Source organism: Sitophilus oryzae, unplaced genomic scaffold (genome assembly GCF_002938485.1).
Source record: "Sitophilus oryzae breed Bouriz unplaced genomic scaffold, Soryzae_2.0 scaffold_1586_pilon_pilon, whole genome shotgun sequence".
Taxonomy (NCBI): Eukaryota; Metazoa; Arthropoda; class Insecta; order Coleoptera; family Curculionidae; genus Sitophilus; species Sitophilus oryzae.
In genome coordinates this window covers 848,516-867,150 of record NW_022146265.1, presented here as the reverse complement: position 1 = coordinate 867,150, position 18,635 = coordinate 848,516, and the positions used below count along the sequence as shown (strand labels likewise).

The following is an 18,635-nucleotide window of genomic DNA, read 5'->3' as shown; positions in this document are numbered from 1 at the left end:
GAATATGGTTTATAATACAAACTATCATTATTTCGGTTAGTTCTATCGATACCTGAAGTTATTCTAATAAAATCTGAATCACCCTGTATAGGGTTCCACTAGCTCTATCCGTAGAGACCTCGCTTGTCATTTAGCTACTTACAGTTTTCGAGATATTTAAGTATTTCCATATTGGCAAAATTTCAAATTTAAATCGTTTTCTACGAGTCCTAATGAAAATCTAAGAAACGAAAAATAGGCCATGGGAGGGCGCCATGAATCATAGTTTGTGTGCATAATAAATGGTTTCTTAGAATTGAAGGGTTTACATACTTTAAAAATGTTGAAAAATCAAAATTTTCAAAAATGTTCCCAGTCAAAATTGAGCTTTTTCAGTTATTCCGATTTAAAAGATTTTTGGGCTTGGATCGATGCAGATTGATTATTTATTTTTTTTAGTATACAAAGTTTGTCAAAAAAGTACATATAGGGTGGGGAAAAAAATAAAAACCAATTTTTTTATTTTCCGAAATTTTTTTGAAATAGAACATAACCTAAAAAGGTAGTCAAATTGCATTTAGAATTCTTATCAGGGCCATGTAAGTGAAATATTAAAAATGGTTCCAGCAAAAGTTTCCCAATTATGACGGATGATGGCGCTGATCGTCAAAATTTTTGGACAGGGATTTTGCTTACCGACAATACGACGTGAGCTACGACCGGACCAGGACCAATCAGAATGATCAGTCTTTCTTGGACATTTGCCGCGGAAGTGTGTGTTAATTTCTGTTGTGATAAGTGTGGTTGTGTTTGCAGTTTGATTTTTCGGTTTTGATATTATGTTAAAATTAATTTTGAAGTATTGTATCACCTGTTTTTATGTAATAGTACTTTTTTTAGTTCTATGATCTGATATGTTATGATTTGTTAATGTTTGTTTAACAATGTTATACCAAAGAGGTTATACCTACTTAATATACTTATCAATTTGCATAGCCTAACTTTTTTATCAATAAACTTTGTAGATTTTCAGATTTTTTAATTCCTTTTGTTTCCGTTTGTAATTTTATTTTTAAGACATATTATGTGATTGTTTCACATAATATGTTTTAAAAATAAAATTGCAAATGGCGAATAAAAATAATTAAAATAAATAAGTGTATTTTACAATTCCCCCCCGGCCCCGCACCCTTTTGGCTAACCTATAATGTCAGCTATGTCGAGAGATGGCGTTACGAAAATGGAACCGATTTATTACAAGGAACTTGGGCTTCTTTTTCGTTAGTATATTCTGTGATTCTTATATTAACCTCTTCTAACCGTACCGTTTGAAATGAAAAAGTAAAGCCTGTTACCGACCTTTTTTGGGAACACTTGGGCACTATATAGGTGAAAAAAGTGTAGAAAGTTAAAACAATTAAACATAAGTAATATTAATTTGTATTTATTTATTATTTTCTTAAAGCCCACTGTGTTGTTGTATCCAGTCCCTGAAAAACACCACGTTAGCGTATACTCCAGGTGCCTGATACTGAGCGCAACCATAACCCCAGCTAACAATGCCAATTAGAAGTCCATCAACTACCAATGGACCACCAGAATCGTTTTGGCAAGCGTCTCTTCCTCCGTATGGAGATCCGGCGCACATCATTCCGTCTGTTATAGCTGCGGCTGCAAAGACAAACAATATTATTTCTAATATACAGGGTACTCCGAATTGTATTCGGGAAGCTTCGGCAGCATATTCTGGTGGATGCACCACCTACATATTATTTAACTGGTTTCAAGAGAATAACTTTTTGTCTGTACCTGTACAAACGTACTAAGCGAATGTGAATGAAGAAATACTGAACATTTACAACATTTACGACATTTCTTGCGTAAAAAAGGTCTCTGAAAAAATCGCCAATAGCAATTATTGTTCTCAAGATATTTGGTATGGAAATAGTCAATACATGTCATCATTGACAAAAAATAAACAATATGTTTACGAGATAGTTATTTGACTGAAATGATAAAATTGGAAACTTATTATTTTTTTTTAAAACTAATCACTTTTTTAACTTATACTTACGTCCTGTGCCAGTTGAATAATACTGGTTACAGCTTTCATTGCTGATCAAGGGTACTTGCACCATCTGTAATCCAGCTGGAGTAACGCCACCTTGTGTTAAAGTACCCCAACCAGTTATAGTACAAACTGAACCAGGTACCAAAGCCTAAAATTTAATAAAGCCTTTTTTAGATTAACAAGCTTTTTAAATTATTTTCCGAATATGGTGAAACGTTTTAGTGGGGAGTAGACTTGCGTATGGTCCTATTTTCCTCTGAATTTTACTTTTCAAAAATAATCTCTCTGCTTTCCTGATCATTATACAGATTTAAACAGAAATTAGTTTTGTACAGGGTATCTCATTTTCTTGTGGTTTATGGGCTTTCTCGTTTATGAATAGTAACGGAAACTACCAGTACACAAAAAAACCCATAAAGCACACGAAAATAGAATGCTCTCTACTTGTAGGTTCTGTAAAACAATTATTAAGTTTTTCAAAGTTTCTGTGTGCTGACACAAAATCAAATATCAATTACATTTAAATCTATGGACTACACGGTAGCCACATAAATCGCAGAACGCCTATGCTGAACAGTATGTGTTTCAACATTGTTTCTCAGATTCTCCTGTGCCAAAAAAAATCGTAACAACACTATTTTTAAAAGTTGTTTTCTTTTTCAATTTATTATTAACAAGAGTAGAAAATATCGTGTCAACAAAACATCACAGAGTCCAAACCTAATGAAGTTACATTTTGTAGTCAATTTTTCCACAGAACATTTAGTTTTAGGACTCAAAAATAAATCTCATGCATACCTGTATAATGATAAACAAACAAACCAAACAAACAACGCTTTATTGTGCAAAAAGCCAAAACAGCTTCATCGACAAAGCAATCACAAAACAAACAAAAGCACAAAAAAAATATATACAAATAACAAAAAATACACAATACAAATCATACAATTCAAAAAAAATTAAGTCATTATAATTACAAAAAGTGCATGCATGGCCAACTGCAGAATAGTAAGCAGTAAATAGATATAATTTTAAGAGTTATAAAATATTTAATTTTTTAAATACTTGACCTTTGACCAGTGTGTGAGATGATCAATATTTTAAACCTCAAAATTGTTCATGATTAAACATCAACAAAAAAGTCGTTTACCGTATATAGGGCTCTCTCCAGTAAGTATGATTTCAGAGCTTTGCGAAATGCGGGAAAGGATGAAAGCGACTGATATTTAAAGGCAGATGATTGTACATTTTTTTGGCATTGTACAGTATTGAGCCTTTAACTAGTTCTGAGCTCGGGGTTGGTAGATAAAGATCGTGCTTCGCATTCCAAAGTGGATAGTTATGGGATGGCCTTTCGGAAATAGCAGATATGTGCTTGGGAATTAAGCAAACGATTCAAAAATGAATAAAGAAGAAAGAGTCAGTATTTGGAAATTTTTAAAGAAATTCTGGCAGTGAGTTCTACTGTTCAGTCCCAATAAATATTCGAACTGCTCTCTTTTGAAGCCTGAAAATATGATCAAATTTTGTTGCGCAGCAAGTACTCCAGAATGGAAGGGCATAACAAAGATGTGACTCAAAAAGGGCATAATAGGCTATTCTAGAGGTTGATAAGTTAAGCTCCTTAGAAACTGATCTTAGCGCAAAACAGGCAGCGCTTAGTTCCTTTGATAGAGCTTCGATGTGAAAGTCCCATTTTAACGAGTTATCTACAACAAGTCCTAAGAATTTCACAGAGTCCACGACGTCAATAGTGGTGTTATTAAGTACAAAAGGTTGTATAGTACTTTTATATGACAAAACTTTAGTTTTTGATAACTTGAGGCATAGGAGATTAGAATCGCACCAAGATTTAATGGTGCGTAAGTCACTGGATATAGTATCATATAGTGCCCCAACATTTGGGCCGCTCCAAGTGAAACTAGTATCATCCGCGAAGAGGCAGATTTTACCGCTAATGTCTAGATTTGCAATGTCGTTGATAAACACCAGAAACAAAATAGGGCCAAGTACTGAACCCTGAGAGACACCACATTCTATAGGCTTACAAGAAGGCATAGACGTATCAATCCTTACAAGCTGCCTTCTGTTGCCAAGATATGACTTGAGCCATTCGAGCGGCACTCCCCTGAATCCATAGTATTGCAATTTGTTAATTAAGATATTATGATTTACACAGTCGAAAGCCTTAGAGAAATCACAGAAAATTGTAGCTGTAGAGTGATGGTTATTCAGGCTAGAGTATACATTATTAAAAAGGTCGAACATAGCATCATTTGTGCAACTGTTATTTAGAAATCCAAATTGACGGGTAGTAAGTATTTTAAATTTAAGGAGAAAAGATAAAAACCTTTTTTTAACCAATCTTTCAATGATCTTAGATAATGTGGGCAGGAATGCAATTGGGCGATAGTTCGAAGCTTCATCTTTATCTTCTCCTTTATGCAGCGGAATAATTATTGCTGTCTTAAGGCAGTTTGGAAAAACTCATTTTTGGAATGACTCGTTAATTAAAGTAGTAAGATGGATTAATGTGCATTCAGGAAGTTCAGAGAACATTTTGAGAGTAAGCCCATCAGTCCCAGATGAGGATTTGTTTTTAATACTATTAATTGTACGGGCGTGAAGAAGAAACTGTATAAATTCTCATTTGTTTTAGGGAGATATGAAAGTGAATCATGAAAAGGAGTTATGGTGTTCAGTAAATTTTTAGCCACATTAACAAAGTAAGTGTTTAAATCTTCAGGTGAATTAAAGACTGTTCGACGAAGAAGTCTTATTCCTTAAGTCATTTACAATAGCCCAAGTCTCCTTAGCAACATTACCGGCTTTGGCTAGCCTCGCATTATAATAAATAAAAATAAATAAATAAAAATAAATAAATGAATAATAAATAAATATAAATTAATAATATATAAAGAAACTTGTATTTCTGAAAAATATATTTTGAATGACACATATGAAACTGTCAGGAATCCTGTCATTGGACAGATTATATAAAAGGATTTTACAGGGTGAGTTTTAAATAAGTGCAAATATTTTCAGGGGTGGTATATTTCGACCCCAGGAACACGTCTATGAAGTTTTTTTCCCAAAAAAAAAGATGTTGAAAATCGTGCATTTTCTTTTAAATTTCCCTGTATATTTTTCGAAAACTTTTTAGAACTGCCTGTTCACCGTAAATTTTCCCACGGTATAATTTCTTAATCTCTGATATTACCATAGTTACAGCTTTTCTCTATGATTACAGAGCACTAAAAGGGATGCAAATACAGAAAAAATCCGGTGGCTCTCAAAATTTTTCCAAAAAAAATCATTTTTTTTTAATTTTCAAACTTAAATAACTCGGTTATTTTGGACTTGGTAAAGAGAAAATATGTTTCTTTCATCGAGATCTACCAGCCCTGAAAATATTTGCACTTATTTAAGACTCACCCTGTATAATATGATTGAAAAAAAAAAGGCGTCAGGGATGGCTGCGAAATGAAGATTACTGTCATTTTATATGTAAAGTTATATGGGAAATGTCATCGATCGTTATTTTCCAGGCAACTGGACGTCGTTTTTTCGATCATAGGTATTATTTTACTTTCTTTAAAACAGAATTTTACAGTATTATTTGTTATGTCTATTTAAACAAAGATAATATGAACTTATTGATTACCTGATCCCTTGATGGTAACGGAATGGGCTGGATAGTATTGCCAAATGTCACTGCTCTACCCAATCGAAGTAAAGATATGTCGTAGTCTATAGTATTGAAATTATATTGAGGATGATCAATGACTTCGGCAATTTGATAGACAAAACCTTCATTTTGCTGAAATCTCGATCCCAGACGGACTGACATGGAATATTTGGGCAGAGGAAAAATGAACCTACAAACCATGTGTTAAATAGAATAGATAAATTAGAGAAATTTGTATTAATTAAGAATATTTTTGATTAAGTTAGTAACTGATTATATTCTGGTTATTGGTAGTAAATAATTATAAAATAATTAGTAGTGGATCTTTTCTGGATTTTCTTTCTTGTAAATTTAATTTACTACCTATGTTGCCATATTATCAAGAAATTATTTTTTTTTAAATAAAAACGAAAAAAAATTTCAAAAAATTCCGAATTTTCAAAAAAAAAATTCGCGAAAATACCCTCATAGGCGTGTTTCTGGGGTTGAAGTATACTACCAGTTAAAATACTTGCACTTCTTTCTGGGACACCCTGTATAATTGAATAGTAGAATGCTTACTTTCCTACATCTAAAGTGAATATTAACCATTGACAGTAAGCATTAAACAGTAACATTTTTCAGTAAGCATTGAACATTGTATATTCAATTTTTACTTTTTGGTATCACCAATAATAAGAAAAAAAAATTATTATTTGGTCCTGTATAATAACTAAATAATCAGAAAATGTTTTATTAATTTAGAAAAAGTTTAAAACAATTTTAGTTAGTAAGAAACTAATTTAACAACTATTTATTAGTATTTTACTTAAAAAAATTACTGTAATATAGATTCTTTTATTTCTATTTAAGCACTTTAATAGACAAACATACTAGAAAAACGTTTGAAAAATGACACTCACATTTTGGTACAATGAGCTGCCGTCAAAACCCATAGATTTGAAATCAAAGCTCCTCCACACATATGTCTATGCCAATACTGAAGAGAAACTTGGTACCTATAAGACGATATATCTACAGGTAGACCACCCACAATGAATGTACTGGTATCATTATTTGTGGGATGAAATCTTTCATGGTATGAAGCAAAACTCTCAGCTAAAAACAGGTAGAAGATATACTATATTTAATAATTAAATTAGGTATTAAACCTACCATTAAACACTGATGCAGATTTGATACCAACGAAAATCAAACAAAGCACTAATATTAATTTTAAAACCATTTTTGTAGAGGTTCTGTATAAAGATTCTGTAATAAACTAAATTAAAACCTAATATAAAATAAAACTGATACCTGTTCCAGTTCACACTTTTTGCACTTAAAATAATATTGGTTTATCTGTACTTTTTTATAAGGATATAATTCATTTTGGATTGAAGGATTATTAGTGAAATTTAATTACTAGCTATCATCAGCAGAGGTAGAAGCTAATGTTGTTAGTAAGTGTTTTCGTATGTTGTGATTACTGATGATATTTTGCAGAAAGTTTACTATAAAAAATGGAATTTAATCAAAATCTCTTAGTATAGATTACGATATTTCTTATTTTTTAATAGGACACAAAATACTGTATTTTATTTAATAAACCAAACTTTAGCATAGCAATATTATTTATTCACCATCATTCATATTATTTTTTTTTCAAACGTCACAAAATTATTAGTTTTAAGCTGTACGCACACTGCTGCGAACACGATCTCCACGCGGCCGCGGCCAAAAGTTGCTGAAGAATACATATGGGCCGTTTCACATTGGCGACATCGAGTTTTGGAGACGAAGTGGTCTGGCGACGTTCTATTCTGCGGTGGCGATCAGATTCAACTTATCGAGTTTGATCGCGTGATCGCAACCCAACTGATAGGAATTTTCCGTTATTTTGTGTGTTTTTTCTTGTTGCAATTTAGAAATGGAGTTAACAGAGCAGCTAATTAAGGCTGTAAAAATACACAAAATTATATATGATTTATCCGATCCAAGTTACAAAAATAAAAGAATTAAAAATAAAAAGTTTGAGACAAAATGGAGATGCAATTGGATTGGATAGTACACGTAGAATGTAGAATGTTTAGGAGGGGAGTTAGTCACCGCGACCTTAAAGATCTATTGTGTGTTCCCCTTTCTTGAGTTATAACGAGTTATAACTCATCATACAGTCTCAAGGCTTTAACAAAAGCCAGTATCTGCGACGGCTGCACAGAGGCTAGCTCTCCATCCTTGACATCAGCCGTACCAAAGTTCATGGCACGAATGGTCGTCGTCTCGGCGCACTCAGTGATGAGGTGTTCGGGTGTTTCCCCATATTCCCCACAGAATCTGCATTCGCCGTTGTTTCTCAGCTTCAGCCTACTGAGGTGTTCGTTGAGGAGACAGTGTCCTGTTAGTAACCCCGTGACAATCCGAAGATTGTTTTTACTTAAATAAAGGAAAACCTTTGATTTTTCTCGGTCGTAGGTTCTAAGGAACTTTTTCGAGTGTCTTAGACCGTTGAAGGACACCCATTCCAAGTTAACGGTTGGAGTCTTCCAGATTCTTCAATTCCGCTTTCAGTTGGTTTCTAGCTAGATCATTTGCTTTTTCATTGCCTTCTATCCCTTGGTGAGCAGGCACCCAGAGTAGGAGGACTTTGTTTTCTTTGCCCAACTTGTTGAGCTTCTCTAGGCATTCTTTGACCAACCTCGAATTGATGGTTACTGAGTTGATCGCGTTTAGTGCTGCATGACTATCGGATAGGATGGCAATTTCCTGTTTTCGATAATTCCTTATCTAAGATAAATTGTACACATCTTTCGATAGCGTAAATTTCTGCATGAGGGATACTGGGGTAGGTGCCCATTGGTTCGGAGTATTTGGTTTTCGGCCCAAATACTCCTATCCCTGTCCCTGCTTTGGTTTTGGAAGCATCAGTATACCACGTTATGGTATGGTCTTTTATATGCTGAGTAAGCGTTTCTTCCTTTCAATCCTTTTTATTACTCAATACTACAGTGAGGTGTTTCTCAAAGTTGTAAATTCTTGGTATGTCATCCACTGGAAGTTGGAGAAGTGGAATTTTCTTTTTGAGGGTGTTCCAAGCCCCTGACCTAAAAATTCTCCCAGTACTGTTTCCGTCAATGACCATTCTAATCATTGTCGCATTGGCATAACTACCGACGACAATGTGCAGTGGTGTTAGGTCTAAAATGACCTCCATTGCTGCTGTTGGACATGTTCTCATGGCACCTGTGATACAGATACATGCCAGTCTCTGTACTTTGCACAGGTTTTGCCTTGCTGTACGTTGCTCTAGTTTTGTATACCAAGCAACTGCTCCATATGTAATCATGGGTCTTACTATCATGGTATACATCCAGCGCAATATTTTAGGGGCGCAGCCCCACCTATTTCCCGCCAGTCTTCTGCATATCATGAGAGCCTTTGTGGCTTTGCTGGTAATGTTCTTAATATGCCTGTTTCAGAGAAGTTTACTATCCAGGGTTATTCCTAGATATTTCACTTCCTGTGATGGCAGTATTTCCTTTCCATCTAGATGGATTCTTTTCAAGTTTTTCAAACTTCGCTTTTTGGTGAATGGCACTACCGTGGTTTTATCTGAGTTAATACTCAGCCCGACAGTCCTGCACCATCTCTCAGTGATGCGGAGTCCTCTTTGGATAATATCACACAGGGTGCCTTGGATAGTACATAATATGTATACATTTTTATTGTTTAAGTTTAAATATTGTAGGTCAATATTTAAGAATGTTTTTTTTTCAGTATACATAATTCACATTTTTAATTTGTACCTATGTATACCTACAGGATAGCTCACTACATATAGGTACAGCGGTGAATGTGAACGCGTTGGTGTGTGCTAGAATGATCGCTCATGTTATCGCTGCCGTGATCGTAATTGTGATCGCGGCCGTGATCGCACTAGAGTGCGTGTAGCTTTAAGCTGTACGCACACTGGCGCGATCACGATCATGATCATGCAGCAATATTATGAGCGATCATTCTAGCGCACACCAACGCGTTCACGTTCACCGCCGCACGTATATGTAGTGAACTATCCTGTAGGAATGATCGCTCATGTTATCGCTGCCCTGATCGTTATCTCGGCCGTGATCGCGCCAGTGTGCGTACAGCTTTATTCTACGACTAGCCTAGAAAATGCAGTTTGACACACGGAAAACTCGATCTGAAATTGGCGTTTTGCAAACTGTCGTGTGCTAATAAGGATTTAGCGCAGCCGTCAGAAAAGTGTCATCATTACATCGCAAATTATTTCACAAAACTGCCAAAAACTGAGTGAGTCTGCTGCTAATTTGTAGTCGTAGTCGTAAAAATAGCGTAAAAGCTCGTTCGAAAACTTCTTTGTACACTTGTTCGACTTGTCGACAAAAACAAACTGTCGAACACGTGTGTGAAACGTCGTTTTCGAAACTCGTTGCACTCGTTGTTTAATATACTATTGTGACGTGATTGTCAATATAAAAAAGTCATTTTAATGCCTAGGCATACAAGTAAAGAACTTTTACGGATCATAAAAGTTACGAAAATATATTATTAAACTGACATAGAGTGTCAAAATCAACGAGCGTAACCATAAATAACTTTTAAGATGGTTTTCTTATTTAAAATGATAGTTTCAAGTGAAATTATATAAATGAGCGTATTTAAATTCAGTCCCTCACAATAGATGGCGCCACTATCATGGAACTATTTTCCTTTCTTTTTCTTTGTATATTCTTTGGTAACAATAGTTTCTCGATATATACAAGGTACAAGGTATTACTTAATAAACACTAATTACTTTAGGTTTACTTTTTACTTATTTTACTAATACTGTTATATTATTTGGAACGTTTAAAATTGTTTAAAAAATTATTTGTGACGCTTGAAAAAAATAGCATGTTCTATTCGAAGTAAAAATGACTTTTGGTGCCTCACCTGTATGTCGTAAACGTACAGCCTCCCAACAGAAAGTATTATTTCTACTCCTAATAAAACAATGTACTATTAAATTATATATCCTACTGCCAGCTTGCATGTTTTGTAAAAAAAACTTGAAAGGAAAAAAACAAATGAGAAGCCTGAGCTTTTTTGAAACACTGGGGCAATATAAGTAAAAGAATATAGAAAGTCAAAACACATAAACTTAAATATCTATATTTATTTCTTGTCGTCTTAAAGTCCACTGTGTTGTTGTATCCAGTCTCTGAAGAACACCACGTTAGCGTACACTCCTGGCGCTTGATTCCGGGCACAACCAGAACCCCAGCTGACAATGCCAATTAGAAGTCCATCAACTGCCAATGGACCACCAGAATCATTTTGACAAGCGTCTCTTCCTCCATATGGAGACCCGGCACACATCATTCGGTCTGTTATAGATGCGGCTGCAAAGAAAAATAATATTATTTTTATTAGACAGGGTGGTCCTAATTGGTATTTGGGAAACTTCGACAGCATATTCTAAAGGATGCACCACCTATAGTGTGACCAATGGATCTGTAGCTACGGGGTATCGGCAGGGGAACGCAGTTGTAAACAAAACACGCCCAATTTCATTCATAAAATAGGCAACGTTATAATGTAATAAAATAAAAAAAAATCTGATCTTCTCTGGGGTAGGCAACGCTTTTTTGCCTACATTATACAGGGTGTCATTGAAATGGTGTAAAAAAATCTGGGGGTGATAGTACTCCTAAAAATAGTAAAATAGTTCCTATAAGTATAGGGCGGAAAATGCATATTAAGGGAGTTAGGGGCACTGAAAGGGTGAATTTAAAAAACGGTTGTTTTAAAATTGTAGGCTTAAAAAATGAGATAAAATTTCGAAAAAAAATCCTCTGTCATAAATTTTGACCCTAAATCAAATGGTGATACTGAAAAATTATTTGGAAAAGCGGAAAGGGTAGTTTTTGTAAGAGTAGTGGGTTGTTTCGTGAATAACTTTTTTGAGGTTATTTTTTTTGCAACGTGGGTTCATTTTTTGAAAACTACATACTTTTTCCTACAAAAATGATACTCTTGTTGCATATCGCTCAGAGCGATGGTCTTCGAGAAAATTGAAGACAAAAAGTTCGCTCTGATGGGTTGCTATAGTCTGTGAAACGAATAACTTTGAATTTGACAGTTCCCGCGGGCTTTTATAGTGTTAATTTTATTAGGTTAGCAACTTGCGGCCATTCTGACGCAATGCCATCTCTAATAGAATAGCCTCGAAGCGAGATTTATGACGTCACGCTAGTTAAATACTACGGATTAATAAATATGTTGTAGAATACATGGAAAACATAATAATTCCTCGTATTTTTGGTTTGTATTTTAAAAATGATATAGTTTACATGAAATATACATAATATACAGTTAATAAATACAATATATATACCTATTTATAGTAATAAATAACTTTCATAAAATAAACCAAATAAACTATGAACCATACAAATGCAGCAAATGTTTTACAATATACAAATAATGAATAGATACATAAGATAATGGGTAAAATGTAAAATATATTTTAAATTTTGGGGTTTGAAAATCGATCTAATTTAACAAACAACATTCAATATCTACTACTTACTATGGCTGAAATCGTATTCCATAGTCAATGTAGATAGTTTTAGTGTTAAGAATAATAATTTAAAAAATACGTGGTCATCTTTTGACAAGTTTATATTAGTTTATTAATTGCAGTAAACATTATGTGGTGTGAATATTTTATATGTAATTTTTTGGATTATATTCGACACTATTTTTTTTTCATATGACACAACACTGATGAAGGCTATGATGTTAGCGGAAAAGTTTTTTAACCAAAAAATAATGAAAAACAAATGAAAACTTAATCAGCGTTTTTCCCGAACCTAAATCCCAAGAAAATAAAAAATTTTAGAATAATTTTACATATAAAATGACAGCGATCTTTATTTCATAGCCATCGCTACAGCCTTTTTTCTATGATATTGTATTATTTGCAAATATAATTTTTCGAACATTGATACTTGCAAAATATACATATACATTTTGTGAATGCAAATAATAATACATCACTATTAGTAGATATTGAATGTTTTTTGTTAAATTAGATCGATTTTCAAACCCCAAAATTTTAAATATATTTTACATTTTACCCATTATCTGATGTATCAATTCATTATTTGTATATTGTAAAACATTTGCTGCATTTGTATGGTTCATAATTTCTTTGCCAAAGTTATTTATTACTATAAATAGATATATATATTGTATTTATTAACTGTATATTATGTATATTTCATATAAACTATATCATTTTTAAAATACAAACCAAAAATACGAGGAATTATTATGTTTTCCATGTATTCTACAACAGATTTATTAATCCGTAGTATCTAACTTATTAGATAAATAAATCAGAGACGGCATTGGTCTGATATTTAGAAATGTCAAAAGCTGATGACATTTTACTTTTGACAATTGTGTTGATTTTTGTAAGAAGAGGAAGAACTGTCACTTGTTTTATTATTTTCCTTTTCTATTTCATGAAAGTAAAAAGAGTTACCTATCTGATTCGTTCAGGCACTCAATTTAAAGAATATCAGTAACTTTTTTGACAGAGGAATTTTATATTTACCATGTTGGTAAAAAATAACGGTCAAAATTCAAAGTTATTCATTTTATAGACTATAACTGGTTAATCAACATAAACTTATGAAAGTTATGGCGGTTCAAAAAGTAATCAAGTAGTTATCAAATAATTAATTAAAAAATCAAAATTTCATGATTTCTAATACATCTTGTTGCTTTAAAAACAAAATAATCCAATTACCAAAATTCCTTATTAAAATAATGAATTCCTTAATTCATTCACAGTAAATGTTCAAAGTGACCACCATTCATTTCAATATAGACATCTGATCTTCTTCTCCACGATCTGTGTACCTTGTGGAATATCCTTGGTGTTGTCCGAATGTGATTGGAACAGTCAATAATGCTTTGCTGTAGTTGCTCTTCAGTATTAATCGGCACTGAGTAAACCAAATTTTTTTAAAACCAAAAAAAATTATTTCGTTTTTAAAGCAATAAGATGTTTTAAAAATCATGAATTTTGATTTTCCAATTAATTATTTAATAACTACTAGGTTACTTTTGAACCGCCATAACCTTCATAAGTTTATGTTGATTAACCAGTTGGCAACCCATTAGAGCAAACAGTTTAGTTTGCCTTCAATTTTCTCGAAAACCATCGCTCTGGGCGATGTGCAACAAGAGTATCTTTTTTGTAGTAAAAAGTATGTAGTTTTCAAAAAATAAACCCACGTTTCAAAAAAAAAATAACCTCAATAAAGTTATTCACGAAACAAAAACTACTCTTTCCGCTTTTCCAAATAATTTTTCAGTATCACCATTTGATTTAGGGTCAAAATTTATGCATAATACAATAAGCCTACAATTTCAAAACAACCGTTTTTTAAATTCACACTTTCAGTGCCCCTAACTCCCTTAATATGCATTTTCCGCCCTATACTTATAGGAACTATTTTACTATTTTTGGGAGTAATATCACCCACCGATTTTTTTACACCATTTCAATGACACCCTGTATGCACGACACTAATAGTTACTGAGAATTACTAAGAACAATCTATTGGACATGTGCTAATAGCTTGCAAAAATTATATATTAATATACGTACGTCCTGTAATAGTTGCATAATACTGGTTACAGCTTTCATTGCTGATCAAGGGTACTTGCACCATCTGCAATCCAGCTGGAGTAACGCCACCTTGTGTCAAGGTACCCCAACCAGTTATAGTACAAACTGAACCAGGTACCAAGGCCTAAAATTTAATAAACATAAACAACAAACAAGGATAATATCTACTTATGGATTACCTGATCTCTTGATGGTAAAGGAATGGGTTGGATAGTATTACCAAATGTCACTGCTGTACCCAATCGAAGTAAAGATATATCGTAGTCTATAGTAAGGAAACTATATTGTGGATGATCAATGACTTCGGCAATTTGATAGACAAAACCTTCATTTTGCTGAAATCTCGATCCCAGACGGACTGACAAGGCATATTTGGGCAGAGAAAAAATGAGCCTAAAATAGGTAGAATGAGAATAGATAAAAAAATAAATAGATAAATTAGAAGACCTTTTCATTAAGGCTATTTTTGGTTAAGTTAGTAACAGATTATATTCTGGTTATTAGTAGTAAATTAATATTGATTTAATTCAATAAATATACTTGAATAGTAGAATGCTCACTTTCTAAAGTCTAAAGTGAACATTAATGATTGACAGTAAACATTATTAAATTGTAACATTTTTCAGTAAGCATTGAACATTGTATATTCAATTTTTAATTTTTGGTATCACCAATAATAAGAAAAAATATATTACTATTTGATCCTGTGTAGTAACTAAATAATTAGAAAATGTTTTATTAGTTAAGAAAACGTTTAAAAACAATTTTAGTTAGAAAGAAACTTTATTAATTAATTTAATATTTATTAGTATTTTACTTAAAAAAAAATTACTGTAATATAGATTCTTTTGTTAATATTTAAGCACTTACGTGCACAAACATGCTAGAAAAATGTTTGAAAGATGATACTCACATTTTGGTACAATGAGCTGCCGTCAAAACCCATATATTCGAAATCAAAGCTCCTCCACAGATATGTCTATGCCAATACTGAAGAGAAACTTGGTATCTATAAGACGATATATCTACAGGTGAACCGCCCACAATGAATGTACTGGTATCATTACTAGTGGGATGAAATCTCTCATGGTATGAAGCAAAACTCTCATCTAAAAACAGGGAGAAGATATACCGTATTTAATAATTAAATTAGGTAGTGAACCTACCATTAAACACTGATGCAGATTTGATACCAACGAAAATGAGACAAAGCACTAATATTACTTTTAAAACCATTTTTGTAGAGGCTTCTGTAGGTTCTGCATAAAGGTTCTGTAGTAAACTAAAGTAAAACTGATACTTGTTCCAGATCACACTTTTTGTATTTAAAATAATGTTGATTTATCGGTACTTTTTTATGGGGATATAATTCATTATGGATTGAAGGATTATATTAGTGAAATTATCATATTATCTAGAAAACAACGCTAGAGTATAGTTGTTCTGTTATATAAATAATATAAAATAAACTTTTTTGAAACAAATTAGATTTAAAACCTCTGGCTAGAACCAATTTTAAATTGTAATAATAATAGTAAAATATATTTTTTTCCAACGTCACAAAAATATTAATTTTTGCGACGTGATTGACAATATAAAAAAGTAATTTTAACGCCTTTAATAGCTTAATTTCAATTAACGCATAAAACCGTGGATTGAAAGAATTGGATTAATATAATATATTATTGTTTCTATCAACGATAAAAGTAAGAAAATATACAGCTCATTCCAAATAACCTTTAGTCACGTGATTATTCTTGACCGGCACAGCGTTGCCTACTTTTACATATTTTCTTTTAATCAAAATATTTTAGCAAACAAAAATAAATTAATTATAAATATATAAACAGTTATTACTTACATCAACAAAACTACCTTCTTAACAGCAGTTAAAGGACATAAAGGGTTTTTACTATCGCTTTCTCGTTCAAAATATTCTAATAAAGTTGCGATGAGTTTTTTACGGCCATTAAGCTATCTTGTACACTTTGCACTAAAAGAGGTTCTGAAAAGAACAGTGTTCGTTTGCAAAGTCTGCAAGTAAACATTTTTAAGCTTAAAGTAGGTATCACAACACAATTTATTTAAATCAAAAACTCGTAATACAAAACTAAAGTGTCAAAACGAATGACAATGACAAGAAATAGATAAATGTGGCAACTTGACACTTTTTACAGCAGAGCTACCACCTAAATCCTCAGCGGGAAATTTTAATTCCACTTAGTCAGCACGGCGCCGAATATGTCTATGGTTGGCAACAATTAATTTAAAAATCGCGCCCTCGATGACGTAACTAAAAGTTTATTTGATATGAACCGTATTATTAAACTCTCACTTATTGACAATTATATTAATAATAAATAAACTAAGTCAATGTAAAGATTGATGAAATTTGATATAGAGCATTTTGGAACATTAAGTACCCTGCGAATGTGTGTAATAAATCAAAACAATAAAATTTAAGTATCCATATTTATTTATTTATTTTTTTAAATTCCACTGTTTTCTTGTATCCAGTCTCTGAGAGCCACAACGTTGGCATATACCCCAGGTGCGTTAGGCTGAGCACAATCATAGCCCCAGCTGACGATGCCAATTAGAAGTCCGTCAACTACCAAAGGACCACCGGAGTCACCCTGACAAGCATCGCTTCCTCCTTCTGCAAATCCGGCGCACATCATTCGGTCTGTTATGGAGCCAGCTGGAAAAAAATAATATTATTATTAACACTGGAGAATGATGACATACCAAGAATTTACAACTTTCAAATACACCTCACTGTAGTATTGAGTAATAAAAATGATTGGAAGGAAGAAACGTTTGTTCAGCATGTAAAAGACCATAACGAAACCAAAGCAGTGGCAGGGATAGGAGAACTTAGGCCGAAAACTAAATACTCCGAATCAATGGGCACCTACCCCGGCATCCTTCAGGCAGAAATCTAGGCTATCAAAAGATGTGTACAATTTATCTTAGATAGGAACTACCGAAAACAGGAAATAGCCATCTTATTCGATAGTCAAACAGCAATAGACGCGATCAACTCAGTAACCATCACTAGTTGGTCAAAGAATACATAAAAAGCTGAAAAAATGGTAAAGAAAATAAAGTCCTCCTACTCTGGGTGTCCACTCACCAAGAGATAGAAGGAAATGAAAAAAACAAATTATCTAGCTAGAAAAGGAGCGAACACTCCACTATCTGAACCAGAACCTTTTGTTTTCCAAGCAGAAACCAATTAAAGACGGAACTGAGTAACCTGGAAGACTCCATCCGTAACCTGGAACGGGAGTCCTCGAACGGGCACTCGAAACAGTTCTTCAAAACTTTGAGAAACGGAGAAAAAACAAAGATTTTCTTTGATTTAAGTAAAAACGATCTCCAGATTGTCACGGGGTTTCTGGCAGGATATTGTCTCCTCAACGAATACCTCAGTAGGCTGAAGCTGAGAAACAACGCGAATGAAGATTCTATAGGAAAATTTGGGAAACACCAGAATACCTTATCACTGAGTGCACCGAGACGACGACAATTCGTGCCATGAACTTTAATACGGCTGATGTCGATGATGGAGAGCTCGCCTCTGTGGAGCCTTCCCCCCAGAATTCTCATTCCTGGTTACGGATGGTGGATTCCAGAGGTGTAACTTTGTCGAAGCATGATCGGTACTACGTTCATTGCAAAACTATTGTCGCTTTATCAAATCGGGTATTCTCGGCAAATGCCAAAACACGTGTGCGACACGGTCTAGGCTGCCACCTCGCCACAAAGCGAGAAATCAGAATATCGCTACGAATCGATGTTGCTACTGAACATAGTGCCTCAAGCTACAAAATTACTTTGCTATCGCATTGAAACATGAACAAAGGTGCACTCCAGGTTCTTGAATTCTGCATTAAGTGGGTTGCTAAATGAGAAGCACAACAATTCTGGTACAGTAAGTGGAATGTTCGCTCCTTTTCTAGCTTTTCTAGCCAGATCGTTTGTTGATTTTTGATTACCTTCTATCCCCTGGTGGGCTCGCACCCAGAGTAGAAGGACTTTATTTTATTTGCCTAATTTGTTCAGCCCCTCAGCCATTTCACTTAGCAACAAACATACTACTAAGTGCCCCAATGTTCTTCATTGCCATTTATGCTTCGGAGACCAATGACTTAATTAATGTGTTAAAGACAATACGACGTTATATCGATGCTGTTGAGGTGTTATAG

The 18,635-nt window shown here is 33.5% G+C and overlaps 2 protein-coding genes across 2 annotated transcripts in view; both read right to left on the bottom strand.

The window, feature by feature from the left end:
• LOC115879707 overlaps positions 1-18,635 on the bottom strand; it is a 31,780-nt gene that overhangs the window by 7,246 nt on the left and 5,899 nt on the right. Inside the window, 10 exon segments of the mRNA XM_030896665.1 lie at positions 1,450-1,650; positions 2,054-2,198; positions 5,715-5,928; positions 6,641-6,836; positions 10,910-11,119; positions 14,404-14,548; positions 14,604-14,817; positions 15,338-15,533; positions 15,591-15,759; positions 16,917-17,125. Coding sequence (XP_030752525.1) covers positions 1,450-1,650; positions 2,054-2,198; positions 5,715-5,928; positions 6,641-6,836; positions 10,910-11,119; positions 14,404-14,548; positions 14,604-14,817; positions 15,338-15,533; positions 15,591-15,759; positions 16,917-17,125 — 1,899 coding nt within the window.
• LOC115879791 (trypsin-3-like) lies at positions 1,411-7,278 on the bottom strand. Its single transcript, XM_030896779.1, has 5 exons — positions 6,894-7,278; positions 6,641-6,836; positions 5,715-5,928; positions 2,054-2,198; positions 1,411-1,650 (listed from the first exon to the last, which is right to left on the bottom strand). The coding sequence occupies exons 1-5, from the start codon at positions 6,961-6,963 to the stop codon at positions 1,439-1,441; spliced, it is 837 nt and encodes a 278-aa protein (XP_030752639.1). The 5' UTR covers positions 6,964-7,278; the 3' UTR covers positions 1,411-1,438.

Excerpts from the sequence above, each read along its gene's own strand:
- LOC115879791 (XM_030896779.1), bottom strand. The coding sequence starts at position 6,963 with ATGGTTTTAAAATTAATATTAGTGCTTTGTTTGATTTTCGTTGGTATC. Across the intron at positions 5,929-6,640 it reads GCAGCTCATTGTACCAAAAT|GTTCATTTTTCCTCTGCCCA; the intron begins GTGAGTGTCATT and ends CATGGTTTGTAG. Across the intron at positions 1,651-2,053 it reads TTATTCAACTGGCACAGGAC|CCGCAGCTATAACAGACGGA; the intron begins GTAAGTATAAGT and ends TTGTCTTTGCAG.